We start from the raw sequence: 27513 nt of genomic DNA, 5'->3' as shown, positions 1-27513 counted from the left end.
GCATCCAATGGTATGGAGCCAAGTGGGGGCCATCTTTCCCTCCAGGATGTTGAGGGGAGAGGACACTATTGTCTCTGGTAAGCGCAGTACGATAAAAAAAAAAAAGGAAAAAAAATGGATTATGTGTACTCACCGTAAAATCTTTTTCTCTGTCGTCCATGGACGGACAGAGCTCCTTAAATCTTGACAAGTGGGTTATGTTCATGTTCACAGGAGAGGACTAGGCAGAAACATGTTAGATAATTAAATACATGTTACTTTAACAGAGTTGAAAAGCCCCGCCCGGGGGCGGTCCCTCCAGACATAAACCTCCTCCCTGCAGCATGCAGCCTCAGTTCGTTACAAGCAGTACAAACCTAAAAAGGAGGGGTGGGTGCTGTGTCCATCCATGGATGACAGAGAAAAAGATTTTATGGTGAGTACAAAAAATCCTATTTTCTCTTATCGTCCATGGACGGACACAGCTCCTTAAATTTTGACAAGTGGGACGTCCCCAAGCAGTGCCAAAAAAACGAGGGGTGGGAACAGTATCAGTAAAAACAATTTAACTTCACCCCAAAACAAGCAGAGCTCCTTAACGGAGGAGTTGCGAACCTTAAAACAGCCGCCTGTAAAACCTTGTCGCGGAAGGAAGCATCAGAAAATGCACTCACATCATCCTTGTAAAATTAGGAAAAAGTGTGAACGGACGACCAAGACGCTTCCTTGCACACCTTTGAGACAAACGCTTGATGTTGGAAAACCCAGGAAGCACCAATTTCCCTGGTTGAATGTGCCTTGACCGGAAAGGGGGGTGCCCGCCCCCTAAGAGCATAGGCCTGTATGATGGTCTGCCTGATCCACCGAGAAATGGTGGCTGACGAGACCGCCAGGCCCTTTTGTGGACCAAACACTGACACAAAAAGTGAGTCAGATCTCCGAAACGGAGCCGTAGCAGACAGGTACACCAGCAAAGTGCGTACCACGTCTAAAGAATGAAGCACAACCTTCCTAGGATGCGCCGGCCCGAGGACATAAGGATGGAAGAACAATGTCCTCATTCAGGTGAAAGGCCGAAATCACCCTCGGAAGAAAGGAAGGTTGCGGGCGCAATACCGCCTTATCCTTATGGAGGATCAAGTATAGCGACCTGCGAGACAAGGCCGCCAACTCAGAAACCCTTCTGACAGAAGAAATGGCCACCAAAAAGGCCACCTTCTGAGATAGTGTCAAGAGAGGAAACTCTCTGATATTTCCAAAGGGCGGTTCCCGAAGAACCGAGAGTCAAAACCCATGGGGGAAGAGGTGGTTTAAGAGGGAGAAGTAAATGACGAACCCCCTGCACAAAGGTACCCACCAGAGAATGGGCCGCTGAAAGAACACAGCCAAGGCTGGAATCTGTCCCTTAATGGTGCTTAAGGCAAGTTTCTGATCCACTTCATGCTGTAAAAACAGCAGGACCCTGGAAACCGATCCCCTCGGCCTCCACTCTGCGGAGCAGCCGAGGAAGCAAGTTCATGGGGGGAAAAGGCATAAAGTAGCCGATACTGACCCCACGGGGCCACCAACGCGTCTGGCGCGTCAGCTCAGGGATCTCTTGACCTGGCCACGAACTTCGACACTTTGCGGTTGAGATGCGAGACCAGGAGATCCACGTCCGGTGTGCCCCACCTCCTGCAAAGGAGTTGAGACGCCCGACAGAGCCGACACGCTTCTTTCCGCACATCTTAGGATGTTAGCGACCTTGGACGCTGCAGCCGAGCTCCGTGTTCCCCCCAGATGGTTGACATAAGCCACCGTTGTGGCGTTGTCCGACTGAATCCTGATCAGGTGACCTTGCAACCTCCTCGACCACGAGGAGAGGCAAAGCTTGATCGCCCGGAGTCCTAGGACATTGATCGGCAGACGGGATTCTTCTAGAGTCCATCGACCCTGGGCCGACTGGACCCCCCCAGACGCCCCCCAACCCGTGAGGCTGGCGTTCGTCGTAATCACCGTCCACTGGAAGGGAAGAAACGACTTCCTGGACCGAAGAGCCGGGGATCTCAGCCACCAATTGAGAGAGACTCAGACAAGAAGGGCTCACCTGAATCAGATGATCCAGAGACCAAGGAAATATGTTCCACTTGGACAGTATCTCCTTTTGCCAAACACAAGTGTGGAACTGGGCATACGGTACCGCCTCCAAGGAGGCAACAATCAGGCCCAGGACTCGCATGTAAAAATGGAGAGACGACCATTTGCAAGATGCCAACGCCGTCACTGCAGACTGAAGACTCAGCAACTCCTCCAGGGGCAGAAAGACCTTCGCTTCCAAGGAGTCCAGAATCAACCGTAGGAACTCCAAACGCTGAGTCGGTACCAGGACTGACTTCTGATGATTAACACCCACCCGAATTCATGGAGGGTCTGGCTGGCTATAGACGCATTCTCCCCTAATTCTGATCCAGAGGCTGCTCTCAGAAGAAGGTCGTCTAAGTAGCCGATGAGGGCAATGCTTCACTTTCTCAGCAAAGCTAGGATCGGTGCAAGCACCCTGGTGAAAACTCACGGTGCCGACGCTAGATCAAAAGGAAGGGCCACAAACTGATAGTGGTCCTCCCCTATAGCGAAGCGCAGAAACCTATGGTGACTTGCGCATATTGGTACATGCAAATATGCGGCCTTGATGCCCAAGGACGCCAGAAAGTCCCCCTGTTGGAGCACAGCTACCACTGAAAGAATGGATTCCGTGCGGAACTTCCTTACTCTCACAAAGGCATTTAGGGCTTTGAGGTCCAAAATTGGACGGACCCTGTCCAGCTTCGTGGACCACAAACAGATTCGAAGAGCCTGAAGCCTCTTGTCCTGTGGAACGGGTAAAACTACTCCGCAACTTAGCAAGTCCTGCACCGCCCCAGACAGGGCAGACCGACGAGCCGGAAGGAGAGGGAAACTTGAGGGAAAGAATCTGTTCGGTGGAGAGGAAAGAAACTATCTTGTACCCCGAAGAGATCACCTCGCAGACCCATTGGTTGGAGAGCAGGGAGGTCCACCGAGCTGTGAACCTGCGTGAGTCGGGCGGGGGCAAGACTTGATGCATTGCCGGATTTTGGTGCCGGTTTGTTCGGCTTCCGCACCCAGGGACGTTTCTGTCCCCCAGCAGAGCCTGTGTCGGCCTGGGTGGGTGTACCCGCGGGGCCCTGACTGACGAAAAATACCGCTTCTGAGTGTGAAAAGGACGACCCGGCTAACGTCGGGGCTCCTTCCCCCTGGTGGACTGAGGGAGGAGAGTGCTCTCCCCCCCAGTGACATCCTTGATAATGTCATCCAGTGAGGTACCAAAAAGCCTCCCATCCTTGAAGGGTAAATCTGCTAGGGCTTTTTGTGAATGCTTGGTCAGAAGACCAGCATTTCAGCCAAACAGGCAGCGCAAAACCACCATCGAAACAGAAGCTCTGGATATACATTCAGTGTAGCATCACAGACATATACAAGGCCCAGGACCAGCTGGTCAGCCAGCCTAATAACTTCAGGAGGGAGTCGGTGCTCCTCCAAAGTCTGGCGCAAAACCTTTCCCTTTACAGTGAGTGTCTGAAACACCAGGGTTGCAGCCACAATACAGATCCCAGCATGGTAAACATGGAGCAGGTCAGTGCCTCGGACCTCCTATCAGCATGGTCCTTGAAGGAATGGGTCCCTCCTATAGGGAAAGTGGTCACCTTAACTAACCAGGCAACCGGGGGGTCCACTACCTGAGGAGAAGCCCATTTCTTCAAGAGGTTCTCCTCAAAGGGGTACCGAACCGCCAGGTGCTGAGGAACTACAAATCACTTCTGCGGCTTTTCCCATTCCTTATCAATGAACTTGTCAAAAAAGGACACATAAGGAAAAACTGTCACAGAATGGTCTGATTTGTGTGACCCAAAAAAGACAGAGCCCTCAGAGGATGCCTCAGCTGCACTATCCAGCATAAAGGGAGTCCCTTACAGCATTAACAAGTGCACTGACAAGTGGCCTGTCCAGTACTGACCCAAGTGAGAAGTCTCCCTCACAAGGAAGGTCCTGGTTCACTTCCTCCAACAACACAGAACCAGGGACCTGAGCCAGAGCATTTCCCAGGGATGGTGGGGGGAGGGGGCGCTTTGCCACCTCTGGCATGTTTGGGAAAGAAGAACCAGACACTGACTTCATAACCAGACAGCTTTTAGGGACCCATTCAAGACCTGAATAAAGCCCACCCTCTTTGCTGCGCTGACCGTGGGTTACCCAGGGGACTCACCAAACACAGGAGGAGACTGTTCAGGGCCACGTCCCACCCTCAGAACACAGCGTGTGTGTGTGAGGAAAAAAGCTGTGAGGTAAAGCTGTGAGGTAAAATCATGAGGAGATTTGTGCTGCATGCTGTAGAAGCCAGCACTAGAGGACAAAACCTCCTCCAAAATGGCAGCCGGACGCCTCAGATAGAGCAGCGCACGGCCACAGTAAAATGGCCGACCGGAAACGTAAGCTGCCCCATAGCGTGACCACAACAAAATGCCCTCCAATGGGATTTCGCAATGATAACAGCAGACTACAAAAAAACGGCAACGGCGCCGCCAGAATGGCGGCAAAACGCTGTGACGTGGATGAGAAGGCCTAATGAGGCCTTTCTGAGTCAAACACACCCCCACAGAAATACACAGGCCCAGACACCCCACAGTCCCCTGGTGGGAAAAGGAGCCCCCCCACAAGTCCACCCCGGCAGCAGAGCAATAGAGGGAAATATGACAGAGCAGGCAAAGGAGGATAGGAGGACCCCCTCACCCCAGGAATTCCCAGCCATACTGACCCCCCCAGGCGGGAAGGACTGTACTTACCCGTCCATGCGAGAACTCGCTGACACATTCCTGACAGGCATACAACCGCAATGGAGTAGCGGTCGGCCCGGTCCACTGTGAGTGAGACAACACCACAGCCCACTCATGTGTGGACCCTGGAGCAAAAGCTCACCGGCCACCCCAGGAGTCATGGCAGACCCAGCCTCTTAGCAATGGTGTGCTCACGCTCGCTGGTCGGACTGAGGAGACTACAAGGATCTATTGATCCAGCCTGCCTCTCAGCCGAGAGTTGATAGAAGATTCTCAATAAAAGAAAAAAAAAGAAAAAAATTCTCAGGGCTCTGTGCCCAAAGGGAGCCATATGTCCGTCTCCTTTGCTAGGCAGAAAAAAACTGAGGCTGCATGCTGCAGGGAGGGGAGTTATGTCTAGTTATTTAAGGAGCTGTGTCCGTCTATGGACGATAAGAGAAAAATTGTTAACTTCTGCCCTAGACTGTCGTTTTTGGTTCTCCAAGTCCATAGAAGCAGTCAGAGACTATCTAGTATCTCACTGCCTCTGTGACCAGCCGGTCGCACTGTCAGATCGTTTCTTAGGCACATCGGTGGAAACAGTAAGCCCAAAAAAACACTGGTGAATGGCGGGAGGGGATCCAGTGGCTAATGAGCTGCTCAGATCTCTTTCATGGGAAAGCCTGCTGCGGGCTGAAAAAAAGATACCAGGGTTATGGCCAATAGTAAACCACTTGTATATATAGATATGGTAGTTGGCATGTGGTTAAAGGTTACTTACAGAGAGCGTGGGATGAGTATTTCCAACAAAATTGCAACTCAGTCCTCCATATTACAACACTTTGGAAAGCCCATCAAAAGGTTTTTAGGGGCTGCTGTATTCCGGAAGCCTCTGCGCTTAAAAAAATAATTTAGAACAACTGAACTACCGCTTACATCGGTTTACCAATTTAGAGGTCAAATTTCATACTCACCCCCCACAATACATGCAGAAAGCAGTTTCCCTATAGGAGAGAGATATTGGGAAGGTTGAAAAGGCCATGATTGTGTCATCACTAATGGTAATAAAGCTGATACTCTTTTAGCCAACCACCTACATTATAGGACCTCTAAAGCCATGTCTTGCATTATTAACCACTAGCTGCCCGCCCACCGTCATATGACGGCGGGACGATGCAGCTATCGTTCTGGTGGACGTCATATGACGTCTTTGCCTTCCCGAGCCACTAGGGGGCGCATGCCCGTGATGTCTGCCGGGCACCCGCGATTGCCCAGTAACTGAGCAGGACCGTGGATCTGTGTGTAAACACACAGATCCACGTCCTGTCAGGGAGAGGAGACCAACGGTGGGTCCCTTGTACATAGGGACACCGATCGGTCACCTCCCCCAGTTAGAATCATCCCTAGGATACACATTTAACTCCTTGATCGCCCCCTAGTGTTAACCCCTTCCCGGCCAGTCACATTTATACAGCAATCGATGCATTTTTATAGCACGGATCGCTGTATAAATGTGAATGGAACCCTAAAAATGTGTCAAAAGTGGCCGATACGTCTGCCGCAATATCGCAGTCACGATAAAAATCGCAGATTACCGCCATTACTAGTAAAAAAAAAAAAAAGAATAAAAATGCTATAAATCTATCCCCTATTTTGTAGCCGCTATAACTTTTGCGCAAACCAATCAATATACGCTTATTGCAAAAAAAAATCCAAAAATATGTAGAAGAATACATATTGGCCTAAACTGAAAAAAAATTATATTTATTATAGCAAAAAGTAAAAAATAGTGTTTTTTTCAAACTTGTCACTCTTCTTTTGTTTATAGCGCAAAAAATAAAAACCACAGAGGTGATCAAATACCACCAAAAGAAAGCTCTATTTGTGGGAGAAAAGGGACGTCAATTTTGCTTGGGAACAGCACCGCGCAATTGTCAGTTAAAGCAATGCAGTGATGTATCGCAAAAAATGGCTTGGGCAGGAAGGGGGTGAAAGTGCCCTGTATTGAGGTGGTTAAAGGCCTGTCAGGCACAAAGATTTATGCTCCTGAACAGATCACTGGGGTGTTTGGTGTTTTATACTGGGCTCTGTATTCTAATGTAACAGAATCTCAGAGCTCTGACACGCCTATCCTTTTTGCAACGTTATCTAAAACAAAGTGCTATACCTAAATTGAAAGACTCCAGTGCATCACAAATTAATGGTCCAATTACGCTGGACAAAGTCTAAGCAACTATAAAACTTCTACCACTTCCCAAATCCCCTGGTACAGGTGTGTCTCATCCATTGTTCATTAAAACCAGGTGGGTTTCATAATGTTTCAGCAGCCTGGGGACAACGCCAGAATGACTACGGACATCGTGGATTCTCTTGTCAAGACTAATTTTGCTGCAGCTCTTGAGTTTGGATGCTGGGAAGACTTTTGGCTGCTGAAGCTGGCCATTTCTATTTACCACTCCCCAATACATAGGTGTCAGCAGTCCCTTTTTCAAAGCCATCTACACACTATATGCTACCCCCAAGGTGATGGTGGTGAAACTTTATCACACTTCCTCCCTGCCACACTCGATTTTCAAAGCTATATATCAGGGATGACTTCTTTTTCCCCTGCACTTTGAGTTTGTATAAAAGGGTTAGCATCTACTATTCAAAATCATCCTGACATTTCTGGAGTTCTTGTGTGTAATAGGGAATTTCTTATTTCTTTATATGCTTATGAAATCCTTTTAACCATTACAAACCCATTTCCCTGCATAATCTTCATCCAACCTTGGAGAAATACGATGCGCTTTCGGTTTTAAGATAAAAAATACTAAACTGAGGCAATACCTATAAATATGCTAATGTCCCACCTTATCCAACTGCAGACTCAATTATACCTGGAAGAATAGCTACTTCACTGTACCCTACTTAGGCCCCATGTCCACTTCTGCTGTTAAACGGACGTTTAGACGCAGTTGGGCGCTTTTTGAACTCATTCAATGTTATCTTATGTGTACATGTACACATGTTGGTTTACTGTCGTTTTTAGGCAGTTGCGTTTATAGGCCCCTTTTTTCAGTCACCGAAGGTTCCGACGTTTCAGACGCCAAACACGGATAAACGCGGAAACCCGCGTTAAGCCGCATTTCATTGATAGGGTTTTTCGTTTTTGAAAAAAAACATTTTTTTTAAAAGCAAACGTTTCGCAAAATGCGGCCTGTAAATGCGGCAAAAAGGAAGTTTTAAATGTGGGTTACTATCTGTCAAGTTAAATCTTTCAGGATAGGTTGTAAAAATGTCCCGTATACATGAATTCTGTTTATAAAAATAATTTCCCCCCATTATATCAGTAGTTGACCAAGACAACTTCAATTATGGGATTCTCAAACAAGATCTCTATTGGGCCGTATTGCAACAACAAATTTGTTTATTGTTAAAGTAAACCTTTCAGAGGAGACATATGGTAACTGAACCTGCTGATATTATGGCTTTAATACTTTAAGTCACTGACCATGCACAATTTTGCACATACGCAAAGTAAGGCTTACCATAGACGATTCGAATTTTGGCTGGTTCCAAACTGGCTAAGGCTGGAACCATGTATGAACATGTTGAATGTACCAAGTTAATCAATCAACTTGGGTACAACTAGCCTGCCAGAAATTACATGCGATTATCGCTAGCGGCTGGTATATCATATCTTTATACTTCTATCCTTGACTTTAAACGTGTAGATCAGGGGTCCTCAAACTCCAGCCCGCCAGTGTGATTTACCCGGCCCGTGGACTGAAACTAGTGACAGGGCAGTGGCGAATAAACTGACAGGCTCTGAGAAGGGACACAGGCAGAGCCGCAGCTGCGGGGGAATTCCACCACTCCCTCTCCTTGAGCAGAGCATTCACCTGGCAATGCCTCCTCCTATTGGCTACATTCAGAGCCAATAGCTGGGAAACTAGAGCATTATGGGAATTGTAGTCCTGGATACCAGCAGGCCCCATGATGATTCCCTGAGAGGAGTTCAGCGCCCAACATGTCGAGCGGGAGGGGGAATAGGAAGAGAGAAGAAATGCCATGAGGCTGTCGAGTGAAGGGAGCCAGTGATTCTTTTATTACCCTCCAAGGTAAGAACTTACCTCCCATCTATCTGGCTGCTCCCACTCTATTGTACCCTCCACCCGGCTGCTCCCACTCTATTGTACCCTCCACCCGGCTGCTCCCACTCTATTCTACCCTCCACCCGGCTGCTCCCACTCTATTCTACCCTCCACCCGGCTGTTACCACTCTATTCTACCCTCCACCCGGCTGCTCCCACTCTATTCTACCCTCCACCCGGCTGCTCCCACTCTATTCTACCCTCCACCCGGCTGCTCCCACTCTATTCTACCCTTCACCCGGCTGCTCCCACTCTATTCTACCCTCCACCCTGCTGCTCCCACTCTATTCTACCCTCCACCCGGCTGCTCCCACTCTATTCTACCCTCCACCCGGCTGCTCCCACTCTATTCTACCCTCCACCCGGCTGCTCCCACTCTATTCTACCCTCCACCCGGCTGCTCCCACTCTATTCTACCCTCCACCCGGCTGCTCCCACTCTATTCTACCCTCCACCCGGCTGCTCCCACTCTATTCTACCCTCCACCCGGCTGCTCCCACTCTATTCTACCCTCCACCCGGCTGCTCCCACTCTATTCTACCCTCCACCCGGCTGCTCCCACTCTATTCTACCCTCCACCCGGCTGCTCCCACTCTATTCTACCCTCCACCCGGCTGCTCCCACTCTATTCTACCCTCCACCCGGCTTCTCCCACTCTATTCTACCCTCCACCCGGCTGCTCCCACTCTATTCTACCCTCCACCTGGCTGCATCCACCCTGTCCTTCCTTCCACCTGGCTGCATCCACCCTGTCCTTCCTTCCACCTGGCTGCTCCAACTCTATTCTACCCTCCACCTGGCTGCTTCCACCCTGTCCTCCCCTCAACCTGGCTGCATCCACCCTATCCTTCCTTCCACCTGGCTGCTCCAACTCTATTCTACCCTCCACCTGGCTGCTCCAACTCTATTCTACCCTCCACCTGGCTGCTCCAACTCTATTCTACCCTCCACCTGGCTGCTCCAACTCTATTCTACCCTCCACCTGGCTGCTCCAACTCTATTCTACCCTCCACCTGGCTGCTCCAACTCTATTCTACCCTCCACCTGGCTGCTCCCACTCTATTCTACCCTCCACCTGGCTGCTCCAACTCTATTCTACCCTCCACCTGGCTGCTCCAACTCTATTCTACCCTCCACCTGGCTGCTCCAACTCTATTCTACCCTCCACCTGGCTGCTCCAACTCTATTCTACCCTCCACCTGGCTGCTCCAACTCTATTCTACCCTCCACCTGGCTGCTCCAACTCTATTCTACCCTCCACCTGGCTGCTCTCACCCTGTCCTCCCCCACCTGGCTGCTCCCACCCTGTCCTCCCCCCCCACCTGGCTGCTCCCACCCTGTCCTCCCCCCCACCTGGCTGCTCCCACCCTGTCCTCCCCCCCACCTGGCTGCTCCCACCCTGTCCTCCCCTCTACCTGGCTGCTCCCACCCTGTCCTCCCCTCCACCAGGCTGCTCCCACCCTGTCCTCCCCTCCACCTGGCTGCATCCACCATGTCCTCCCCCTCCACCTGGCTGCATCCACCATGTCCTCCCTTTCATCTGGCTGCTCCCACTCTGTCCTATCCTCTCCCCTCCCTTTGTGTTGGGGGTCTGTGTGATGGGGGTCTGTTATTTGGGGCTTTGTAATGGATAGAAGTTTGTGTTGGGGGGGCTTTGTGATGGGGGAACCTAATATGGGGGGATCTGTAATGGAGGAATCGTGATGGGGGGGGGTCCGTGATGAGGGGGGTCCGTGATGAGGGAGGGGGTTCTGTGATGAGGGGGGTCTGTGAAATACTAATAAGTTTATGTTGATTAAAATTGTTCTTTATTTTAAATATTGTATTGTTTTTTTCCTGTTTTTTTTTGTACTTCAAATAAGATGTGTGCATAGGTTCATATTTTTTTAAAACTATAGTCCGGCCCCCCAACAGTCTGAGGGACCGTAAACTGGCCCCCTGTTTAAAAAGTTTGAGGACCCCTGGTGTAGATAATCAAAAAGCGCGACAAAAAGCGTGAATCCTATCACCATAGTATATGCTCTCACCTTATAGCCAGACCTAATAAATAGGTCATATGCGCCTTCCTCTAACAGGGGTTCTTGAAATCCACAGGGATGATCTGCACAATTCATTTCCATCCTCCATCATAATGTTCAGGGTGATATAAAGCTCAAAAACACTACGATCATATAGTGCTCTCTGCTAAAATTATATATATTTTTTATTTAAACAAAATGTATACTAAACTTAAAAAGTGCTCAAAAGAACTGGTGCACATCAGTATAGGGTTTTACAATAGGAAACCAGTTCTTTTGTGCACTTACAAGTATATATAGTAGTAAAGGCTACATCTGGTGGTAAGTAACGTGGCAATTGACATTCCGCATCTGGTGGCAGGTAACATGGCAAGTGAAAATCCACATCTGGTGGCAGGTGATGTGCAAGTGAAAATCCACATCTGGTGGCAGGTGATGTGCAAGTGATAATCCACATCTGGTGGCAGGCAACATGGCAAGTGACAATCCACATCTGGTGGCAGGCGACGTGGCAGAAGACAATCCACATTAGGTGGTAAATGACAATTCGCATTTGGTGGCAAGTGACAATACGCATCTGGTGGCGGGTCGATGTGGCAAGTGACAAGCTGCATCTGAAGGCAGGTGACAATGCATTTGACAATCTGCAACTGGTGATACGCTTAGGGCTCCCACTGATTCTGCATTATGGCGAGTTGAACTATTTCATTTTAGATTACAATGTAATAATAAAAATAATGCGCTTTAATGATTTGACACCATATCAACCATGGTGGCATGATGATTGAAGCGCTAACAGCAGCCATACCCCCGAAAAATTGCCCATGAAAAAAAATCACATACACCCACACACCCCCCAATAAATCTCCACCCCTGTGCCTTAGCACAATTCTCTCTCAATCAGCCGGTTACAAGTGGCAAAAAGGTTGGGGACCGCTGATATAAAGGACAACACTTGGACATTTTTGTATTGATTTTGCTTTACATTGATTTAAGTTTGAGCACATATGAATATTTAATGATTCCGTTTTTTTCACATTTGTTTGTATATATCCTCACATGATATAGTACTGCGTGACACCAATTGTCATATTTGACACTGTCTACTTGTTTGGGAATACATGAGTGTGAGCAGCGGTACCTATATTTAAAGGGTCACTAAAGGAAACATTTTTTTTTGCTGAAATTACTGTTTATTGGGTATAGAGACATAAAAGTTAACTGATTCCTTTTAAAAATGATTAAAAATTGAATTTAATCTATCATATAATGTGCCTCTAGTTTCACTTTCGGTTTTAAAGGTACATACATGAAGTTCCGGGTGAGAGGTGAGTCGGGAAGATTCACAGAACAAAAACAAACAAATCCAGGGCAGCGTTTTGTTTTTAAAATGAATCCGATTGGTTCTGAGGAGTTTTAGACACACAGTAATGACAGCTTAGACCACCGTGAAAATCTCCCAGTACCATGGTTATAAGGAAACAGGCAACCAGGAAGTGTGGAGATCACAGCAGAATTACAGCTACTTCAAAGCAAAAACGAACAATGAGGACATGAAACCAGTACTGCAGTAAGGTAAAGGAAGCTATTTAGCTAAAAAAAAAAAAATCCTTTAGTGACCCTTTAATTCGATTTTTTTTAAATTGTAATCATTACACGTTGAGACATTTTTACATACAGGGGGTTATTGCTTAGGTACCATTTGAGTTTTGATTTATTCTCTGTGCTTGTTAAAAACAAATGCAGTCACCATCTATAGGTAATAATTCTTGTTTTTGTCTGTAGATATGCTTTAAAGCAGAACTTTAAGTTCTTAAAGTGCCCAAAGACATAAAATCAACTTAATTCAATCCAGCCACTACAGTCAGATTGGGCAAACCTGTACATATACAGTGAAAAAAAAAAAACACAAGAAGATTTCTGGATAAAGATCACTTTTGTATGCAGGCCTTTGCATGATAACCCTATCCAATGAGTTTAAATAGTTTAGGAAAAACACATCTTGGAAACTCATTTAGCTGTATATTCACTATATACTTACCTAAACATCAAAACTCTGAGGATCTTTACAGCGCAGCCTGTCCAATGCCATACAACCTCTTGAAAAATATCTTCTCAGCCAGCCATTTTTTCCCTACTCACTCATGTAACCATTCATAGCCCTAGCTAGTCAATCTGCTGATGGGCCTCACAGTGAATGAATGTTGTTAGCATAATGGTGCATAAGGGTAAAAATGCACTAATATTTTTAAAGGCAGTTTTAATGCTTCTATTTAGTCACAGGTTCACTTTAAGAAATAATTGTCAATCTAACCAGTGTGCCAGTTCTTTACCTATAATTTTAAAATATGTTTTATACAAGTCAGGCAACTGCAAAATCTGCACAATATTACCAGAGCAATTATCTTTTAATACAGAAAAAAGCATAACTAACCAAATGCATGCTACACAAATAAACATATGGAATCTACAACCATATAAAATATTAAAACGGTAAACTACATATGCACACAATTTTAGCGTAAAACAAATCTTCAGCCAAATATTGTTTTTCTGCTGATAATTAAAACAATCATCACTCCAATGATTGTGCGGCATTTTTCATTTAATCTTCACATCAAAATAAAAAAGGTAATTTAAAAAAAAAATGATATTCCCTTGAGATGATAGACTAAATGAAAGCGTAAGTACCTTCACATAATATTGGTAAGCGGACCCTTTGGGAAATAGTTGACTTTCTCAAATCAAGGTATTCAAAGCTCATTGAAAAATGTTCATTTGGAATGCAGATATCAAAGATAATGCAAATGTTCAAGAGAAATGTAGAACTTACCAGATGTTCTAATCCAGCTTTGATGTTAACCAAGTCCCTGTAACAGAAGAACAAAAGTTCTAAATCGTTGCTAAATCCTTGTCCAATGCAATTTATGTAATTTGCATCCTAGCTCCATAATATTTAAATATTGACCAGCGCTATTTTGTTTTCATTTAGCAGATAACTTCTATAAAGAAAGAAGATTTAGAAAGATGATATACCAGTATAGCTGCTATTAGAAATAATAAAATCATTGTTCAACCTGGCTAAATACAGACAGACCAAGAAACAATGGTATGATCAGAAGTAGTGCATAAAACCTCTTGCAGACAATTCTTAACCACCAAACATCAGGGAGCTGTCTGTTATGGATTTTCCTGACTAAACTACAATAATTTCCCAGTGACAAAGATATCCTAAGGGAGCACAAACATGTTTGTTTATCATAAGATAGAGAGAGTGCTTCTGGACCCTATAGGCAGCTCAAAAAGGGCCTCATCTAGAGATTTAGGTAGGATGCTCCTCCTGCTTAGTGGATCCAATAGACAATAATTTCCTTTTAAGCATACCATTGATACTCAACATCATCATGCAGACGCTACTACAAAAACAGGATGAGAAAATCACATAATACAATTACTGTAACAGTATTTTAATAAATAACTCATGTAACCAACATACCTGTACCAAGGCAAGTCTACACCAATAAAGTTTGTACAGTGGCCAATGCAAAGGTTTGCAGGTGCCAATATTTATAAGATGCTCATTGTCAAATCAGGCTAGCTTTGACTAGCACACATTTTAAATTAATGTGATTGATTCTACTGCTGTAAATATTTAGTTAATGTCAAATGCTCTGCTTTATAAGTATGTCCCTAAAGGCCCGTACTCAGGATCAGAAAATCAGATGGAAAATACCAATTTAGAAAACGATCGTACGATAATCTGATGGTTAGTACACATCTTTTGGGAGCTGTTCACGACATTTCATCTGATATTATTAGAAGGGACAAACAAAACTTTTTCTCGTACGATACCAGATCATACAATTTTTGTTTAATCAGTACAGTCTTTTTCCGAAAATACAAGACATCACTTCTAAATTTTTATTGTTGTACGAGAGTTTTCCTAATCTCCTCATTTTCGATCTGGAGATTAGCATGCAAAAAAAAAAAAAAATTCACGGTCATTCGTCTGATAATCTCATCGTGTGTACAAGGCATTCGTTTATGCACACATTATGACTCTCGCAGACAACTGTCAACTAAGTCTTTCCAGTACGTCTTTGGTATTCTCTCGGCTGATGGCCTCTGTATATTACCTGCTTACCTACAGCACAGAATCCTAATTTCAATTACATTTAATACATTTAAAGTGATACAGTAGACTTTACAATACTGCATAAAATAGTAAAAAACAAACAAAAAAAAAAAACTACTGCACCCAAAGTTAAACACAGCTGAAAGGTGTTTCTGCACTTTTCATGGTCTTTAAAAGAAGGTTTTCATTGTACTATAAGGAAAATGCATGCATTTTTCTTGTCTATGCAGTCACAAGCATAGAGCAGTGCAACTTAGATGAAAAACATTGCATCTGAATATGCTTTCTTGTGCAGGAAAATGCACCATTGACTGTAAAAGCATGAACAGGCCCTTGTGTGCAGCATTTGGTGAGTTACTTTATTCTAATACGTTATAAATTATGATTTTTAGGTTACCTGTAAGCTCTTTTGGTTGCAGTATACCAAAGGACACAGAGGACTTCATATTCATGACTATTATTATTATTTGACTATTTGGGTTATGCCTTCAAGTAAGTGGACACTGGCCAAAAAAGGCTAATTTCACCAGCGAAAGGAGGAACCCTTAAAGCGGTATTGAACGCAAAAGTGAAGATTATATTGCAGCTTACCAATTCGAAGATGCGATTACATTATCATGATTACATAACATTAGGGTTGTGACAGTCCAGTTGTGAAGTCCTAGTAGTAAAAGGAAGGGACAAAGCTCCTTGGTAGCTTAAAAATGGCTCCAGGCAGAAGCGATGGTAAAATGTGCAATCTGTGGTATTATTTAACACCTAATCATGCACCTGCGACTAAGCTCTGAATGATCGAATTTTAGCACCAAGTTTAAAAAGTTTACACTGTAAAAGTAAATAGGTTTCCACAAAATCCTGGTTTCCTAATGGTTATAATGTATGAACACATGCTATTCAGGAGTGTGGGTATAGTAAAGTGAAACAAACAGAATGACCCTAACTTACCTGCCCATGATACTGATCCCTATATATGGTCCACACTTTGACCATCATGGTGGGCCTACCCCCAAAGGTCTTCAGGGTGTAGGTATGGACCATATCCCTGGACCTGTAAAGCACCCAGAGGCTAACTACATGCATTGCACAGTGAAAAGGTGAGCACATACACAGAATTCAGTGCCAGAACCAACATTCCAGGCTACCCCAACAGCATTGAGTCCAGTAATGGCTTCCAAGGTTTTACTGGGGTTGCACCAGCGAAGAGTTGATTGAAGAATCTAAAGAAAATTAATAAGCTAGTAATAAGCTAGTTAAGCCAAAACGAATTCCTCTGTAATAGAAAAGAGAGGTCCATTACCTTAAGACACTAGCAAGAAACAAAGAACTCTCAGAGTGGGGTAGGGTTATAGGGAGTGCAGCCATGGGGTATGTCCTCAAAAGCTTTGTCAGTGTCCAGTCACCTGAAAGTATCAGGCAATAACACAGGGTCTATGGATATTCATGGCAAATCGCCCAAAGTTCCATGATGTTGATCGACCACTTCTTCTCTGACTAGCAAATTTCCTAGACTGAGAGGTTCTCCAGAACAACCCCTGTAGCACAACAGGTTGGCATCCATAGTCAAGACCATCCAGTTTATCTAAAGGAAGGGTTTCCCAGAATCCAGCATCTGCGTGGATAATCACCATTCCAAAGTTGACCTAGCTTTGGGAGTCAGATGCATAAGCAGGACTCTTGAGATTTGTCCCATACTGATAAGACAGTGAACTCTGAAGAGAAACACGACATAAAGCACTGCATTGAAGGCAGCTACCATTTTCCCTGAACCTTCAAAGAAGCCCAAATAGATGAACAACTTCAGCAACCTCAGGTACCCCTGGGATCGAATAGACATGCATCCACCCGGAAACTCAAGACTCATGGAAAACCTTGCAACTTGCAGACCTGCTCCTACCATACAGAAGAATGCCTTAGGCCAGCCATTCACAGTGCAAATTTCTTTCCTGGAACCATGGGTTGTAAAAAATATTTTTTTTTACAATTCTCCCAACCATACAGACAGCAGGGGCAGAAGACAATGATTATTGCTAGCAACTATAGCAGTAGCTAGCTTTTTTGACAATATCATCAAGCAATTTTGCAGCTCCGTTGTGCAACCATTTTGTTTCTTATCTGTCATCCTTACCTTATGGAGGGATTTGGGAGCCCAAACAATTAACCAACCCCCCACCCACCTCTCTGCCTGCACAAGACAATGGCTTGCTGGGGGTTAACAGACCTATAACACCCTAGTGACCAAGCAGCTGGGATGAGTGCTGGCAAAAATTAACACACACCTAAGTGGCAAGTCACCCCAAATCACAAGTGTCTCAAAACTTGCTATGCACTGGCACCAACTGCACTGTAGGCTTCTGCAGTTGTGCAAGGGTTACGTTTAAGAACAGAATCACTGGAGCTGTACTGGTGACAAGTGATTCAGAAACCTGCGAACACACCTGCAGCTGTGCTTGGACTAGTAAAATGCCCCCTCTCCTGTGCAGATGTACTTGTGCCGTGCCAATCCTCATCTTTTGAACACTTCTACAGGGGTGCACTGCCCCCACATTGAAAATTTCAGTCTATAGCAGAAAAAAATACTGAAAAGGGATCTACCAGCTGCTGCACTATCAAAGTTACTCATCAGTTCAGCTCAAGGGTCCAAAGACACAAACTGTACCCCTCACAGAAGGTGCTCCTAGCATGGACATTTAGGGATTTGACTCCCACCAGAAGGATTACTGCATTGGACCTGTAAAGCATTCTGATAGCAGGGTCACCTATAAAATAGTACCCAGGAGATCAATGTCTGCAGGATCCAGCACCGACAGGTGACATAGCAGACGGTCTCTGCTCTTGTATGCAGGGTCTTGGTACAGTTCCTCTCGGCCAACATGCTGCAGGCAACTGTTCCAGATAAAGCTCATCTCTTGCACAGCAGGCGTGTATAGAATAGGCCAACATTAGGGGAATAAAGTTCACAAAAAGTAAAACTTCAGAGAGACATCTGTAGGCACATTCACCACCTAAGGACACTAGCTAAAAACCGAGGCTTAGCTGAGCTGGGAAGGGTTATGTCTAGTGTCCATTCAACTGAAAGTGGTGGCATAACCGAATGCAGTCATGAAGTCCCCTGTGTCGATGAGATGTATGAATAAATAATCCATCAGTTTTATCCAAAGTGGATTATTACTATATTTTTTTGCTGCTAAATACATATCTTAAAAAATATAGAGGGCTCATCATTGTGCAACAAAGTTGCCAAAGGCTTGAAAGGGAAAACTGCTGCACACAACATTGGCTGTACCCTCCTTGCAGCTGCTAGTTTCCCCTATTACTGACTTAACATGCCTTGTTCCACATTGTATGAAGGTGGCAATCTTGGCAGAGGCAGGGTTTTGCTTTCTCATGTTAAGGCGTCCCCCTGATAACTATGATCTGAAGACTGGTGGCCAAATAATCACATCAGAACAGACTCAAAGTATAGATCCACAGAATAAATAAAATAAAGGCAAGGAGATGCCTGTCTGTGCGTCCTCACAAACAGCTTTCTGTCCAGCAAGGAGAACAGTGAGAACCACATTAGTGACACCACCAAATCTCAAAATGTTGAAAGACTTGCAGTTATAGGTAGCGTTGCTTTAGATGGTCACACAGTGCAAACCACCAGGGCACAAGTAATGCACCGCTATGTTTAATGAGAAACTAAAGACAAAATAGGTACATCTTTCAGTGTACTGCTTAGAAACAAACACATTATTAGATGTTCCCTGTACCCCTATAGCAATTCTTCATGTTTTGATCTCAGTTCTAATGGCAACAACCATCTGTAAACCTTACAAAAACATGGTCAATTCCTATGTTGTTGTTTTTTGTCAATGCAATTTGATATAGTTGTACAAGTACTATTCAATTGGTTGAATGTACTTTAATATAATACAATCTGGGAGAAGCAGTAAACTGACACATTTCAGTTTACACATTTCTGCATAGTGCAGTCAAAGTAATCTGAACTGCTGCATAATGTAAATGGTTTATGTCTAATGTTTTGACAAAGTTTATTTTCATAAAACCACAGAATATCCATTCACAACACGCCATGATTTTAAATTACCTTTTTATGTAGCTTTATAAAAAAAACATTTCAGTGCTGGATCAACAAATTACCTAACTTCAGATATGTATGATATGGTAAGAATTATAGCATGTATTTTGGATTTCCCATAAATTATCAGCTTCACAATTAAGCTGGAAAAATCTGTCAGGGCTGTTATTCAAAATTGTCCTCTTCAAGGTGAAAACAACTTTCCACCAGTGCTGAAAGGATCTTAACGTGTATGTTACATCAAAAATGTTGAATATATATATATTTTTCATATTTTTTTTTTAGCTAACCTATCCTTTTCCTTTTTAATTTCTTTATTAGAAATACCTGGTGATCATACCAGCTCCCCTTTTGCCCTTCTTTTTTCTGACCACAACAAGCATGGAAGCAGGTCTGTGCTGGCATGGTCAGTTTGGTTATGAGTGTGCCTCTTTGGAGTTACAAAACGCTGTATCTTTTGTAGTCAGGTTAGCGTCACATCCCCAGCTTAGAAATTCTGATTTATAGCGATTCCCAGCAGGAGTCCCGCTGTCAAAATTCAGCTGATGCAATTTAAACCCATAATCGTGGATGGCAGTTATAGCAACTGATGTGTGGTTTGGTAAAACATAACCGCTTTTCATCAACTTTCCTTCAAATACTATTGATGTTTCTCTAGCACGTTGAACATACGTCCAGGCTTTATGTACATGCTTGGCCGAGTATCGATGGAGCTGCACAGGAACATCGGGATCAATTTGCACAATAGCATTCAGGCACCACAAGGTGTCTGCACATCAGCAGCATTGTTGCTTTAGAAATGTATCAAGCCAGATCAAATTACCTTGTGTCCTGCAAGGTGTGTAGCATCCACTGTCTTTCACACCTAGCTACATGGATCACATTTTTAGCAAGCTTTATATTTAGTCAACGGATTCACTCACCAACACCCAATCATGTATTGAGAGTCCAATTCCCAGTAGCACAAAAATGTTATCTTGATAAGGCCTAGGCCCCTTTCACACAAAGCGGATCCATTTTGACAGACTCCACTTGCTCAACAGGGATCGCTCCGCTGATCCCCACTGAGCAGGCGGCTGACAGGTCCGTATCCCCTCACTGTGCAGAGATGGACCTGTCAGAGTCCCGCTCTCCTCTACAGAGAGATCAGGCTGTCTGTTTTCAGACCTGTGACCTGCTGGACGGATGGTGAACATATCGCCATATGTCTGTTTTCAGCTAATTTTGTCCGCTGACATCCACATACCCAAAGAAGGGGCCTTAAAAGAAAAAGTATAAATAAATAAAAAGTAACAGTCTACATGGCTTATTCCTATCTGCTCTTTGACATCTGGACTTGGTCTTGGAAAAAGAGGCTGACAAATTGAAACAATTTATACCGTTATATATATATATCTCCAATTGTGGTTGGAATTGTGGCTGGAAAAAAATTCTAAAAATAACAACCCCTTAGCGTCAACCGTACACACATATGCAGCTGGGCTAGAAGGAGTTATACCTGGGTGATGCCTGCAGCGGCAGGCATCACCCAGGTACTGTTTTTTAGAGCTGGCGGTTGGCTTTTTATTGATAACAAAAGCGGCTAAAAGCAAAGGTGCAGACAAACAATCTTCACAGAGTAATGGTGAAAAAAAGCGCAAGTGCTGTTTCTTCCAGTGCAGGTGCTAGAACAATTTCCCCCAGCCTCTGACCTTAACAGCCTAAAAATAAGCCTTTCTGCATTGTCTCTTTAAAACCGATTAGTACTCTCTTCTTATTGCAGCCCAAGCTCTATATTCACATAAATAGCAGGCTTAATCACGGTTCTGGTAAGATCCAATTCCCCACAGATCGGATACTCCAACACGACCAGACTCCTCAACTCAGCTCAGCTCAAAATAACATGAAGGAGAAAAATGGGGGGCTCCATAGTGCAGTAAGTAGATAAAAAAATGTTTTACTAAAATACACTTACAGTGCAGCAGTGAATCATCAGCGTTAAAAACAAACAGACTTCCGGTCTCGGCCGTGACCTGGACCATGGCTTCCAATTCCCTCATGCATATCGTGACAGACTACGTCACTTTTTCAAAAGGAAAATTAATTCTAGCACCAGACCTCCTCTGTAACTCTAACCTGGTAACCGTTAATTTTTTTTAAAGCGTCGCCTATGGAGATTTTTAGGTATCAGTTTGTCGTCATTCAAAAAGCATGTGCAATTTCAAAGCATGTCATGTAAGGTATCTATTTACTGGGCATAACATTCTCTTTCACATTATACAAAAATTAAGATTTTTTCTACAGCTTACCTGAAAAATCCTTTTCTTGTAGTAAATCACGGGACACAGAGCAGTCATTACTACATGAGTTAAACGCCTCCTACTGGTGAATGGACATTGGTAAATCAAACAAGAAGTCCACCCCTATATAAGCACAAAGGGCCAGATTCACAAAAGGGATACGACGGCGTATCTGCTGATACGCCGTCGTATCCCTGTTTCTATCTATGCGACTGATTCATAGAATCAGTTACGCATAGATAGGCAGAAGATCCGACAGGTGTAATAGTTTTACACTGTCGGATCTTAGGATGCAGTACCGCGGCCGCCGCTGGGGGGAGTTTGCGTCGTAAACCAGCGTCGGGTATGCAAATTGGCAGTTACGGCGATCCACGAAACTTGTTCCCGGCGTTACGTCGCTGCAAGTGTTAGTTTGCCGTCGCAAAGATAGGGCACCCTTTACAAAGTGTAAAATTAGTACACCATGTAAAAGTATACCCGTCTTTCCCGCGTCGCTTTTGAATTTTTTTTAATTTTTTTTTTTTCCCGGGGCAAGTCTTTTTTTCACGTCGCGATTCACAAAACGTCGGCGCGTCGTAATTTCGCGCAAAGCACGTCGGGAAATTTGCGCAGTAAGTCCAATATAAATGGTACCCGCCCCATTTGAATTGGCCCGCCTTGCGCCGGACGGATTTAGGATACACCGCCGCAAATTTCCAGGTAAGTGCTTTGTGGATCGGGCACTTAGACAGAAAATTTGCGGCGGTGTAACCTAAATCGGTTACGTTACGCTGCGCCCAGGCTACGTAAATCTGGCCCTTAATCACAGGCACTCCCTCAGTTTTGTAGCAAGCAAACTTCCCAGATAAGAGGGGAGGAATCTCTGTGTCCTGTGATGTACTCCAAGAAAAGGATTTTAAAGGTAAGCTGCAAAAAAAAATCCTTATTTGTTTATCATACATCACAGGACACAAAGCAGTCATTACTACATGGGATGTCCCCAAGAATGCCCCTGAGGGGAGGGAGACACCATTGCAGAAACTGCCACTATTACTGTTTGTAATATGCGGAGACCAAAGGCAGTCTCCGCAATGTAGAGGTGGATGTATAAACTTAAAGACAAAAATAGCGGTCTTGCCCACCTGGACCACCGACACCTGATGGCCCAAGATACTCTCACACACCTGGTAGAGAATCTCTCCCCAGAAAAAATTGGATTTTGCCTATTAAAATCATAGGCATCATTGATAAACTGGCAGATCCACTGCTGAACATTCGACCTGGATGCCGCCTGCCCTCCCTGGGCTCTTCTGGCTGTACAAATCAGGATTCCTGACCAATGCCGACAACTCAAGTAGACCCCGAGCGTCTGAACTACCTGTTAGAGTAGGTAGCAATCTTTCTCCTGCCGACTGTGGATTAGAGAAAAAAAAAAAGCAAGACCCTGTCCTGATTCAAGTGAAAACTATAAATCACTCTAGGCAATAGAGATGGATTAGAACGCAACATCACCTTACGATGTGCGACCAAGAACGGCTCTTTGCATGAATGAGCCGCCAGCTCTGTCACTCCACTTAGTGACGTGATAGCAACCAAAGAAGCCATCTTCCGAGATAAGGGACTAACAGTCTCCTAATTGGTTAAAAAAATGGCCTCTGCAAAGACAGCCAAGAGCGAATCCCAGTCCCAAAGACACAAGAGTGGCCTGGCATGTGGGACCGTCTACGCTATACGCTAAATGATGAATCCAGGAGTGAGAAACAATGGCCTCTGGAAAAAATGGATAGGGATGAACTCGAACCCTTAATGGTTCCTTCCAATGAGGCTCGTGTACCATCCATTTTGGCTAATAGGTTTTTCAAATGGATCCGATTGAAGTCCATGATTCTTAGTAGAACCGTCCAGACCTCCAAGTGTGCTCTAAGGAGCATGTCATGTCAGTGACAACCCACCTGACACTGGCAAACAAATGGAGGAACTTCCTGTGTAGGAGGGGTTATATAGGGGAGGACTTGTCGTTTGATTGGTTTACCAGTGTCCATTCATCAGTAGGAGGAGTATAAACCATGTAGTAATGACTGCTCTGTGTTCCATGATGTACAATAAAGAAATTGGGCTAAGTTTAAAGTTTTTTTTTTTTTTTTATTCACAAGTGTCTTTTTCCCCCAAAAATTGCACAAAAAACATGTGACATAAAATATTGCAACGATCGCCATTTTTTTCTCTAGGGTCTCTGCTAAAAATATTCAAGCAGAAAATATGGATTTTAAACTTGTAAGCAACAAATGTCAGAAATAGGCTTAGGCATGAAAGGGAAAATAATGATTTCCACTCATATGTACAGTAAGTGTCCATCTAAATCTCATCTTCCACCAACATTGTTCAGTGATAAATACTTCCTCTTGTGTTGCATGTGCTCCCAACACCAGATGAAAAACCTGCTCACCCCAAGATAGAAATGATCAGGCCCGTCATCAAATATCACTCAGCTCCTGGGGAGAACTGCTTTCTTTGCTCTTGAGCCTCGGTTATCTCTCACCCTTGTGTTCATATCCTGACATAGTATCTGTACCTTGTCCTAAATCTACTGTAAAAGCCACATTCTATAAGCATTCCCTTCCAGGTACCATGGACCCCTTGAAAACCAAGGAAAATGCATGCATTCTTTGGTGTGCATTGTGTTGTTTTTGCTTCAATATTCAGAGACATTTGGCATGTAAAATGTAATCTAAAATCGGTCCAACTCAGGGGTGGGCAACAAATGAAATGCTGAATAAACAAAAAGGACCAACTATAAAGTGAGGACTGCATGCTTTTTGAAGAAGAGGCCTGAACATCAACCTGGTAAAAAAAATTAAAACAAAATGGCTAGTAAAACAGTTACACATGGATGTCTTCTCTCAGTAGAGAAAAGGTTTCCATTCTTCCAGAACACTTGCATAAAACTAAGGCATAATGAAAGTGGCTGAGGCTATACCAGCCAGGTCACTTTCTTTTCTTTTCTTTTTTAACCAAATTCTACTGTATGTGGTAATATAAACCAAATGTCTCTCAATACTGTGTCCCTCAATGAACAAGAAAGAAATGTATGTTCAGTCGAAAATGTCTGTTAGCAGGTCATCATTATAAAAATGTTATCACTGGTGAAAAGCTGGTGAGAATCGGTTTGAAGCAGAAACAACAAGATAAAGAAATGGAGACATCTATTATCTGTCCAGAGATGAAGTCCTGAGCATCTATTGAGACCTTTAAGTGCAACCTTCTTAATGAAGCTAATTTACTGCAGGAAAGGAACGCACTTGCAGAAAAGGAACGGCTGTCTATCAGTAGTTGATAACTCCCTGTCATGGTGTCTGGATTTTATTTAGTGGTCTGTGTGCAAAGCTGTCCCTGTCATGGCTTTATCAATATTTGTACAAGTTTGCCTCTCCGCTGAAAGCAGCCTTAATTCAATTACAGGGCTCAGAACTGATAACATGCTCCTGAAGTGGAAAATGGGAAGAGATTATTGGCAAATGAATAAAGATTTGTATCAGGAAAACACATAGGAGTACAGCAGGTCTCTCTCGCGCTCTCTTTTTTTAATCATTCCGTCTTAGGTCTTCGGGGAACCGAGAGTTTCCCTTCTACTCATACTGCACATTGATTTTTGAATTAGACTGCAATATTAAATAATTAATATAGAAGCTATGATTGATGCTTTGCATTAGTTGAATATTAGGTTATCAATCAAAATCCACTTGGTTTAATGTAATAATATTGAAAAAAGTGACATGGGCTGTTCATTCAATTTGTAGTTGAGGAAGCACAGGCAGCAATGTGGAAGAGTAACAAAGTTGACCTGTTGAGGAAGCACAGGCAGCAATGTGGAAGAGTAACATGAAGCTTACCAGCTCAGAACATTGTGGTCAAAAGCTATGAGCACAGGGACTTACATTTACATCTATTGGCATGCTGGCAATAGCTTCTTTGTCAATCTAAAAACCATACAGCAAATACAATAAAACAGATGTCGACTAAATGACCCTGACATAATGTATAATAAATATAAGTAAATAGATCTAATGTAAAATATGTACTGATTACTTTAATGCATGTTTGGCAGTATAAGGCAGATATAACAGCAAGAACAAAAATCAAGGACCGTTGCATAAAATTTACTGATGACTTAACATTGATGTAAACCCTCAAATGACATTTAGTTTGCAAAATCTGGGCTTTTAAAATATTTTCATTAGTGCATCTTAGGCCTCAAGCATGCATTAACAGGCTGTTTTTTGTAGCGTCTCAATATCCAGCCCATTTATGGCGCAACATATGCTCATATACACTCACCTCCCGTCACCAGCACTCCCCGCTCTGTGAAGCCATTTCTTTGTTGATTTAGGTTGTATGCTGAAAAATTAAGCCCCTCTTCATGTTCAGATTTCTAGCAGAAGCCTGAAGGTTTTGTGCCAATATGACTGGTATTTGGAACAGTTCATAATTCCCTCTACCTTGACTAAAGCCCCTGTTCCAGCTGAAGAAAAACACCCCCAAAGCATGATGCTGCCACCATGCTTCACTGTGGGTATGGTGTTCTTTTAGTGATGTGCAGTGTTGTTTTTGCACCAAACATATCTTATGGAATTATGGCCAAAAAGTTCAACCTTGGTTTCATCAGACCAGAACACATTTTCCCACATGCTTTTGGGAGATATCAGATGTGTTTTTTCAAAATTTAGATGGCTTGGATGTTTTTCTTCATAAGAAAAGGCTTCCGTCTTGCCACTCTAGCCCAGACATATGAAAATTATGGGAGAGTGTTGTCATATGTACCACACAGCCAGTACTTTCCATATTTTCCTGCAGCTCCTTTAATGTTTCTGTAGGCCTCTTGGCAGCCTCCCTGACCAGTTTTCTTCTTGCCTTTTCATCAATTTTGGAGGGACGTCCAGCTCTTGGTAATGTCACTGTTGTGCCATATTTTCTTCACTTGATGAGTACTGTCTTCACCGTGTTCCATGGTATATTTATTGCCTTTAAAATTCTTTTGTACCCCTCTCCTGACCGATCCCCTTTAAAAATAAGATCCCTCTGATGCTTTGGAAGCGCTCTGCGGACCATGGCTTTTGCTGTAGGATACGACTAAGAAAATTTCAGGAAATACCTACTAGAACCGGAGGGTGTGCACACTTATGCAACCACCTTATTTTATTTTTACTGACCCCCCCCCCCCCCCCCCCCAAAAAAAAAAAATTCAGTTTGTTTTTCAATTGAGTTGTACAGTTTATGGGTCACATTAACCTCCCTGGCAGTATGATTCTTTCAGATTTTAGGTGCCGAAAGCAGTACCATTATTTTGCATGGAAATTTGGCGTTTTATATTGTAGGCCTGTAATTCTTACGAATAACTCACTTAATTTTGTCCAAACAAGAGTCTAGTAGACATCCCAGGTATGATAAAGTTCGAAACACAAAATCATAAATTATAATATAATAAATAAAATAATATAATAGAAATTATTCAATAATGTAATCAATTTAAAAACACTGAAATTTGCTCAGTTGCAGAATTGTCGCTGTCATTAGATTTAGTGTTTGATGACGAATTTCCCCACACTTTTTGGTTGCTATGGACAATCTACAGTTTGCAGGCAGAAAGAACAGTTTTTATTATATAAAAGTGCATGCAGGACACTGGGCAGACCATTAGGGACAAAGGGGTATGTATTTATTTCATACAGTATTGTAATCTGTAAGATTACAGTATACTGTATGTGTACTGTGTTTTCACTTTTTTGAATTTGGTGTCGATCTCCACCCTGTGCGTCGTAACGTCACAGGGAACGGAGCTCGGCGGCACTCGGCACTGTGTGAATCGATCGAGGAGACAGCTTGATCACACAGGGGGTAGACATCGCAGGATCCAGGGACAAGGTAAGCAACTCCCTGCCTTTATCCTGCGATGCAATCCCGAGTCTGGCTTGGGGTTACCGCTATTGGTGCTGAAATTCCACCCCGGGAAAGACTCGGGAATACCGCTCAGCAGGTTAAAAGGAGAAAAAAGTTCTGAAATTATTTATCTTTGTCTAATTTTTTACCATCACAAAAACCTG

The 27513-nt window shown here is 43.9% G+C and overlaps 1 protein-coding gene across 2 annotated transcripts in view; it reads right to left on the bottom strand.

Annotated features, from left to right (window-relative positions):
• RSRC1 (arginine and serine rich coiled-coil 1) overlaps positions 1 to 27513 on the bottom strand; it is a 486535-nt gene that overhangs the window by 301891 nt on the left and 157131 nt on the right. For both annotated transcript variants that reach the window (XM_040349251.1, XM_040349250.1), the window contains exon 5: positions 13775 to 13811. In XM_040349251.1, coding sequence (XP_040205185.1) covers positions 13775 to 13811 — 37 coding nt within the window. The remainder of the gene's footprint in view (positions 1 to 13774; positions 13812 to 27513) is intronic.

The sequence above is a fragment of the Rana temporaria genome, chromosome 4, assembly GCF_905171775.1.
Source record: "Rana temporaria chromosome 4, aRanTem1.1, whole genome shotgun sequence".
NCBI lineage: Eukaryota > Metazoa > Chordata > Amphibia > Anura > Ranidae > Rana > Rana temporaria.
This window is presented reverse-complemented; position numbering and strand designations above follow the sequence as displayed.